The sequence below is a fragment of the Orycteropus afer genome, unplaced genomic scaffold (genome assembly GCF_000298275.1).
Source record: "Orycteropus afer afer isolate SDZICR_OR568_19922 unplaced genomic scaffold, OryAfe1.0 scaffold00323, whole genome shotgun sequence".
In the NCBI taxonomy this organism is placed as follows: Eukaryota; Metazoa; Chordata; class Mammalia; order Tubulidentata; family Orycteropodidae; genus Orycteropus; species Orycteropus afer.
Genome location: NW_006921910.1, coordinates 2,185,847 through 2,194,831, shown reverse-complemented (window position 1 = coordinate 2,194,831; position 8,985 = coordinate 2,185,847). Strand labels below are relative to the sequence as shown.

At 40.9% G+C, this 8,985-nt stretch overlaps 1 protein-coding gene across 1 annotated transcript in view; it reads left to right on the top strand.

The window, feature by feature from the left end:
• Positions 1-741: 741 nt before the first annotated feature.
• The window catches only part of DCAF1 (DDB1 and CUL4 associated factor 1), a 112,944-nt gene continuing 104,700 nt past the window's right edge, over positions 742-8,985 (top strand). Inside the window, exon 1 of the mRNA XM_007952021.2 lies at positions 742-851. Coding sequence (XP_007950212.1) covers positions 742-851 — 110 coding nt within the window. The remainder of the gene's footprint in view (positions 852-8,985) is intronic.

Sequence of the window (8,985 nt, the reverse complement as noted above, 5' to 3'; positions counted from 1 at the left end):
CCCCCCCCCCCCGGGACAGAGTAGAACTGCGTCATAGGGTTTCCAAGGCAGTGGTCTTCGAGGAATCAGACTGCCACATCTTTCTTCCACAGAGTGGTGATGGATTCAGGCTGTCATCCTTTTTGTTAGCAGCTAAGCACTTAACTACTGTGCCTCCAAGACTGCTTTGAGGGGGGAAAGGGACCATGAAAGGTGCTTCTTGGTGTGGGTTTTGTCTGATTCTCAAAGGGGCTCCTGTTCCTCGAAATGCTGAGAATCACTGTTTTGATGCAGTTCCCTGTCTCATTTGACAGCTGGGGAATCTGAGGCTCAGATGGGTGAGAAGACTTTTTCATCATTGCTTGATGAGTATCAGGTTCCCAATCCAGGGTTTCCCAGTGTATACAAATAAATTATCTAGTGGGTTCACAAAGGGACTTTGGTGGTGTAGTGGTTAAGGCATTTGGCTGCTAACCAGAAGGTTGGCAGTTCAAACCTGCCATCTGTTCCATGGAAGACAATGAGGCAGTCTACTTCTGTAAAGATTTACAGCCTTGGAAACCCAATGGGAGTTGTTGTGAGTTGGAATCGACTTGATGGCAGTGGGTAGAGAGGGTTCACAGGTTAAGTTTCCCTTGCCTTTAAATTATTTTCCTTGCTTGCTCATCCCTTTTCTTCCCCCTCCTTACTTTTCCTTTTACAGGAGAAGTCAAATAATTCCCTGCAACATCTATTGTTATTTTTGCTTTCTTAGGTCAAGCCATGACTACAGTAGCGGTACATGTGGACTCCAAAGCAGAGCTCACTACCCTGCTGGAGCAATGGGAAAAGGAACATGGCAGTGGGCAGGACATGGTTCCTATCCTTACCAGGTATGAACAATTAAGTCCTTTTTTTTTCTCTGACTAGGTTTTTTTTTTTGTGGTGAGAACTTGTACACCAAGACATTCACCAACATGACAACTTCCACATTTACGGCTCAGGGACATTGATGGCATTTTTCATGTTGTATCCTCATTATTGCTATCCTTTTCCAAAATATTCCACCAACATTAGCATAAATTCAATGCCCCACAAACAATAGCTTCCCCTTTCTACCCCCTCGTAACTAGTTTAAAACAAAAATTGATATGGAGAATAACATAGGAAGATTTTTCACCTTGACTATTCGTAAATTCTGAATCTGTTTTTCTGTTTGTCTTAGACAGTCTTTATTTCCTTTCTCAGGACCTTTGTCCTTGGTTTCCTTTATAGATTTTTCTCCTTCTTATCTCTTAAATGTTATCATCCCAGGATTTTGTTTGTGATTCTCTTTTCTCTTTACCCCGTATATTCTGCCTTGACAATTTCTTCCCTGTACATATGGTTTCAGCTGTCATTCTTTTTTTTTTTTTGCTGATTGCATTTTTATTTTTTTAATTGTGATTTGGGTGAAAATTTACAGAGCAAATTCACTTTCCGTACAGCAGTTCACATATACTTTGTCTCATGACATTGACCATAATTTACCACAATGCAATAGCGGCCCTCCCACTTCCTCCCGATAGTTACCTCTTCCCTGTGTCCATCCCTCCATACACTCCTGCCCCCTAAGCTGTCTCCCTGTGCATAAGCAGCCCTTGTTTGTCCCATGATTGTTCTCTCCAAGGAGTGTATCTACCTTAGGTACATATTCAACTCATATGCCTATCTTTTGTTTGACTGGAAGCCACAGGTGTGGGTTCAATTCCAGACCTGAAGGGCAGCTAGGGGCCATCCTCTGAGTGGTTCCACCAGGCTCTATCGGAGACCAACAAACCTGGTCTCCCCCTTTTTTTTTTTCCTCCAGATGATTTTCAGTTTTGTTCCACATTGTTCTCCCTCTCTATCCAGGATCTCCTACATAAATCCCCTTCTAAGTGGTTGACAGTAGTAGCTGGGCACCATCTAGTTCTGGTCTCATAGTCATGTAGGCTGCAGATTGGATGGTGTACCAGTCGCTAGGACTAATTGTTTCCATGAATTATGGTTTTCTTCATTCTTCTTTGCTCTGGACGAGGAGAGACCCATTGTTGCATCTAGATGGCAGCTTGCAAGCTTTAAGATCCCAGTCGCTACTCACCAAAGTAGGAGGTGGAACAATGTTTTATGCAGTATGTTATGCCAATTGAGCTTCATGTCCCCTGTGACTATGGTCCCGAGCCCACAGGTTCAGTTACTCGGTCCCTCTGGGTAGCTGGCTGTGACCAAGAAGTGACTATACTATAACCTTGTCCCTTGTCAGCTCTACTATACACCTGGAAATTCAGATCATACAAATAAACTTATAGGACCATTGTCTGTCAACCCTATACATGTTCTTGGGTACACTCCCAGCTTCATAGACATACCTACTAGTTCAGCCTGTTCACTCATCTATCCACCCGTATACCCATGTTTGCCTTCACTGATTCAGTACTGTATGTGCAAAAAGGATTCATCTTTGTTGTCTGTACCTCCCATGTACCTCTCTATGTCTTTCTCTTCCTCAATGCCACCATATTGATCACTCACATTTGGTACATTTTCAACTGTCATTCTTATGCTAACTTCCAAAGCTCTATTTCTACCTCACATCACTTTAAAAGAAAAAAGAATTCAGACTTATATCTCAGCCTTTTGGGGCACATGATTACCTGGCTATTCCATAGATACTGAAACATACCAAGTCCAAGATAGTACTTACCGTTATCTTCCTCATCCCCATTAGAACTATCTTCTCTAATGTACTCTCTACCAACACAGTCTTAATCACCAAGCCCTGGGGATTTCTGCTGCTGCTGCTTCCTTTTCCCATCCTTACTACTTCTTCTATTAGTCAAGATCATGTCTTAACTAGCCTGTTAGTCAATGTGCTTTATCCCCCGTCTCCAGTTCACCTTTATCTGATCCATTCTCTGGTGGTATAGGGTTAAAGCATTCAGCTACTAACCAGATGTTGGTGGTTTAAACCCACCAGGTGCTCTGTGGGAGAAAGGTGAAGCAGTCTCCTTGTGTAAAGATTTATAGCCTTAGAATCCCTGTAGGGCAGTTCTACTTTGTCCTACAGGGTGACTATGAGTTGGAATCAACTTAATGGCAGTGGGTTGGTTTTTAATCCATTCTTTCCTTGGCTGGAAGATGATTCTTTCTCATATGCAAATATGGTTATCATATCTCACTTTACAATTCTTCCCTGACTCCCTGTTTCTACAGAATAAAAGGTAAATTTCTAGTGTGTCCTTAGAGACCATTTATGATTTGGCCTGGTTATCTTTTTTTACTTTATACTGTCAATCTTCTTTAGTATGGAATAATATCATATTTTCTAATGTCTGTATGCCTTTGCACTTGCCATTTCTTTGGCCTGAAATGCCTTTCTTTGGCGTATCTGCCTGGCAAGCTTTAGTCCCTTTAAGAAGTGGTTCAAGGATCATGTCTGTAAAACCGTCTCTGACTTTAACTTCACCAGCCACTCCTCGGAAGGAAGGTTGGGCAATCCTACTTCCGTAGTGATACTGCCTCGGAAACCCAATGAGCGGTCGCTATGAGTCAGGGCTGACTCGACGGCACATAACAACAACAACAACAACATGTGGGAAGTGTCCTGGTTCCTTGGACATTCTTTTTTATTCGTGTGTATATGTGTGTGTGAGTGTATCTCTATATATATGTATATGCATTAGGAGCCCTGATGGCACAGTGGTTAAAGTGGTCAGCTGCTAACTAGAAGGTCAGTATTTTGAACTTACATCCTCACTATGGGAGCTCTGGTAGCATAGTGGCTAAGACACTTGCCTGCTAACCAGACGGCTGGCGGTTCAAACCCACCAGCCACTCCTCGGAAGGAAGGTTGGGCAATCCTACTTCCGTAGTGATACTGCCTCGGAAACCCAAGGAGGGGTCGCTATGAGTCGGGGCCGACTCGACGGCACATAACAACAACAACAACAACATGGGAGAAAAATGTGACAGTCTGCTTCTGTAAAAATATACAGCTTTGGAAACCCTATAGAGTTGCTATGAGTTAGAATCGACTCAATGTCCGTGGGTTTTGGGTTATGGGTATGTGTATGTGTGGAAAAAATGTCATGGAGGCAGTGTCTGACATCCTGCAACTTCACATAGTGGGAGGAGGATCATAATCAACAGGCTGATTCTTATGAGATGGAGGTTAGACGTGTCTCTACTCCTCAGCCTTTTTATCAATTCTGACACCAGCTGTCCTGTCCACAGAGCAACCTGTTTCTCTGCCTGGTTCCATAATTTGTTGCTGTGGCTACACAGAACCCACTGACAATACTCATGATTATGAGGTCTGTTAGGGAACTAACAGATTACAATTTAGGATCAGAAATGACTTAGGAAACAGTTCTTTGATCAAGACAGCCTCTTCTCAAGTAGTACCTGCAGGTATGTCTCTCTCTGGCTCTTAGCCTCTTGATCTAGTGGCCCTGCTCAGGCAATTATTATGAAGTTCTTTTAGCTCTGCTGTTAAGTGCCTAGAGGTACCCCACTCTTCTAGTAAGGCTTGGCCCAAAGGCTCTCAGCTCTAATTCTGTAGGTCACTAAACTTAGCTCCACCAAGGGTTTGGAGGCACCCCACTCCACCAGCAAGCCTCCTGGCAGAAGGTGATTAGCTTTCTTGCTCCATGGGTACAGAAGCCCACTGTGCTGTCTCCTACCAGGTCTCAAAGTTCTGTTGCTGCTATTTCTTGCCAGCACAGCAAAGTTTTATAACTCTCTCTCTCTCTGTTTCCTGGGTTGAGGAGGTTCAGCACAGGCATCTTGGGTCCCAAGGATGCATTCCACTCTTATTTCTTCTTCTTGATGGTAAATGAGATCCCTCTCTGGGATGGCTCATTTTAAGCCCAGTGGAATGGCAAAATTGATCAATCTCCACATACAACTTACTTGCATTGTCCCACCCCCCACAAGGGTGCTATATACCTTAACTGCATTATTAAGCAAGCTATCCAATCCCTTTGGTGAGCCATAAGCACCTTGCATTTGCATAGTCCCACCTAGTCATTTGATGAGAGTTACAAAGACTTTGGCTAGAAGGGCTGTATTAGCCATATTAAGTGATTCGTTGGACTGCAATTCTCAGTTCTCAGTTCTGCACACATTCAGCAATGTGTGTATCTATCTATCTACATTTCCTCCTATTGTAACTTAACACGTACTATAATTATTATATTATTACATTATTTTTTATATCTGTCTTCCCTCCCTCTTTGAAGGCAGGGACTTCACTTTTTATTGGTATTTCCTCAGACAGTACCTTGCCCAATGCCTTATGCATAGTACATGTGTGGTACATTTTTCTTGAATGAATGTGTTAAGGAGGAGTGAAGGGGAAAGTAAAAGCCGGAGAGGAAGAAAACTCAAGGTTTTTTTTAAGGAGAAAGGCAGTGGAACAGGTGTGGTGTGATGGATCACTTTTATATGGCCTTTCTCGCCTTGGTCTTGTAACTCCCACTAAATGACTGGATGGGACTTTCTGCCTTTCCCAGAAGCAGAAAGGGGACATCTCGCTACCAACAAGAAGAATTAAGACTGGAATGCATCCTTTGGTCCCGAGGTCCCCATGCTGGGAAGCTCCTAGACCCAGGAGACAGAGAGAGAGAGATTAAGAACTATTAAGTACAAGATACTTGAATGGCAACCATGATGAATTAAAGAATCCAAATATTTTGCAGTTAACTTGTGGATCATTGATGTAACTATGAAAGGAGAGGATCATAAATATGGATGAGTTTAATTGTTAAATATGTTTTGAACATTTGTTTTACTAAAAAACTCAGCATTTGATTTTCAAGTTTATTTTACACTTACTATCATATTTGATCCTCAGCTTTTTCACTATGCTGTGATATTCCTCAATGCAAAGCCTAAAATACAGAGGTACTGTCTTCAAGAAGATAACCAATAATAGTAGCAGGTAACAAACAGTGGAGAATAGTAAAAAACAGTATATAATGGAGTGCTAAATCTGGCAGAATGGTTTGTAAACATTGTAGAGGTTATAAAAATGAAAAGAACTTGAATGAACCAGCTTCTTTTATTATAACTCAATAAATATTTGAGGTTCTTTTATGTGTCAGAACTATACTTGGTAGGCACTTCTGTTCTGTGAACCTCTGTTTCTGAAATTTGTCACTAAAAGTATTACTGAAGGCTACAGTGTTAAAAGACAGCCATTTTCAGAGCAACTTGCAGAAGACTTTTTAGCCAGCCAGTGGAAAGCTAAGGTTAGAATCCTTGGCTTTGACTCCAGTTCCAATGGGCTTTCCATACAGAATGTGGTAAAAGTTTCTTGGAAGAGGGACTTGAAGGATTGTAGGATATAGCTTGATGAAAAGCAGAGAGAAAAAGAGGGAAGAAAAGAGGGATAGAGATAGGGCATGCTAAGAAAACTGGAAAATGTGAGTGAGGAAGGCATGGAGGGGAGAAGGAACTGTGGCATGTTTTTATGTCAGTGCAGAAACACCCTCCTTCCCTTTCTCCCAGAACCCAAAACCAAAACTGCCATTCAGTTGATTCACAGTGCTACTATAGAACAAGGTAGAACTGCCCCTTAGGGTATCTAAGGCTGTAAATCTTTACAGAAGCAGATTGCTTCATCTTTCTTCTGTGGAGCAGCTGGAGAGTTTGAATTTGCTGACCTTTGGTGAGCAGCTGAGTATTTTAACCACTATGCCACGAGAGCTCCTTTTATTCCCAAAAGGGTGAGCATAAAGTAAGAATGGAAAATAAAGTTGTATGGGCCAACATCTTAATGGTTTGAAAAAGGAATTGAGGATATGGTATTATAGACTCAAGGTCTAGCTTATTTCCTGTAGGGGCAACTCCCATTCACCAAATTGTGGATCTGTTAGTATACTGAATATTTTATGAAGAAACATCACCCCCCCACACACTTTCCCACTTTCTGTCTAAATTTGCTGAACAAATGAATTTCAGACTCATCTCCTCTTTTATTGACCACTGTTTTTATGCTCTTTTGACAAATTTCTTTTTTTTTCTAATGCATTTTATTGAAATATTGAAATATAATTTATGTACAATGAAATACATAAAACTAAAGTGACATGGGTCAATGCTTTTTTTTTTTCAGTATTCCCGCCCCTTCCCTCCCCTCCTACCCTAGCAACCAACAAAGTTTCCCTCTATGTATAAACCTTTCCTTGACCTTCCACAACAACGAACTAATACTATATTTGTCCTTCTGTGATTGACTTATTTCACTCAGCATAATGTCCTCTAAGTTCATCCATATTGTGCTGTGTTTCGCAGACTCTACATTATTCTTTAGTGCTGCATAGCATTCCAGTATGTGTATGTACCATCGTTTGGTCATCCACTCTTCTAATGATGGGCATGTAGGTTGTTTCCATCTTTCTGCTATTGTAAATAGTGCTGTGATGAACATGAGCGTGCATGTATCTGTTCCTATCCTGGCTCTCACCTCTCTAGGATGTATACCTAGTAATGGGATTGCTGGGTCAAATGGTATTCCAGCTTTCTAAGGAATCGCCATATTGCTTTCCACAGTGGTTGTGTCACTTCACAGTCACACAAGCAGTGTATGAGAGTCTCAATCTCTCCATATCCCCACCAGCATTTATTATTTTCTGTCCATTGAACCTTAACATCAGTGCTGGGGTGAGACGTATATCTTATTGTTGTTTTGATTTACATCTCTCTGATGGCCAATGATTGTGAGCATCTTTTCATGTATTAGCTGACCACCTGAATATCCTCCTTGGTGAAGTGTCTATTTATGTCTTTTGCCCATTTTTCAATTGGATTGTTAATTCCTTTGGTGTTGAGGCATTGGCGTTTTCCATCAATCTTAGAGATGAGTCCCTTGCCAGATATGTAATTATCAGCAAATATGAATCTGTTGCTGTCATTTTTGTCATGTTCTTTTTCATTGTGTCGATTTTTTTGTTCCATATAATTTTCTGTGCTGAGCTTGTTTTATTTATGAATCATGTTATCACTTCCTTCATTGCTATTGTTTTAGTATTTGCTGAATATTTATGCTGGTCCTGTTTTTTATTTTGATGTTAAGGTTTATCATTTTTTTTTTGAGGTTACCCAGTGATTGATAGTTTTCTTCCCAAGTTTAGAACAGTCCATTCTATCTTGTAGTTGTCTTGACTTCCCTACCCTCTAGAAGTTCTGTAACGACACATTTTTTTCCCCTCTTTTTGGTTTGTAGTTGTTCTTGTTCGTTGGTTGGTGTCTGTGGTTCCTTGTTTGAATCTTGTAGGCTTATTTACTTTGGATACTTCTATAGCTGGCTTGGTTTCTGGTTTATATCATTATGTGTGTTAATGGTCGGTTATTGTTGGCTGTTGTTGCTTCTCCGTCCAAAGGGCTCCCTTTAGCATTTCTTATAAGGTTGATCTGGTTTTAACAAATTCCCTTAATTTCTGCTTATTTGGAAATGTCCTAATTTCACCATCATATTTGAGGGACAGTTTTGCTGGGTACATAATTCTTGGTTGGAAATTTTCCTCTTTCAGGGTTTTATATATACCATCTCACTGTCTTCTCTCCTGCATGGTTTCTATTGAGAAATCCAAGCTTAGTCTTGTTGGTGGCCCCTTGTAGGTAACTTCGTTTTTCCCATGTTGCTCTCATGATTCTTTCTTTGTCTTTGGTTTTGGTAAGTTTGATGATGATATGTCTTGGTGATTTTCTTTTGGGGTCTATCCTGTTTGGAGTTTGTTGGACTTCCTGAATGGATATAATCTCATCTTTCATCATATCAGGGAAGTTTTCCTCCAACAAATCTTGGACAGTTTTCTCAGTGGTTTCAGTTTTCTCTTCCTGTTCTGGAATTCTGATGACACATAGGTTATTCCTTTTGATGGTATCCCACATGAACCTTAGGCTTTCTTCATTTTGGTTTGATTTTTTTTCTGATTGATCCCTTTCCAAAGAAGTATTCAGGTATTTGTCTTCAATCTCATTAATTCTGTCTTCCATTGCATC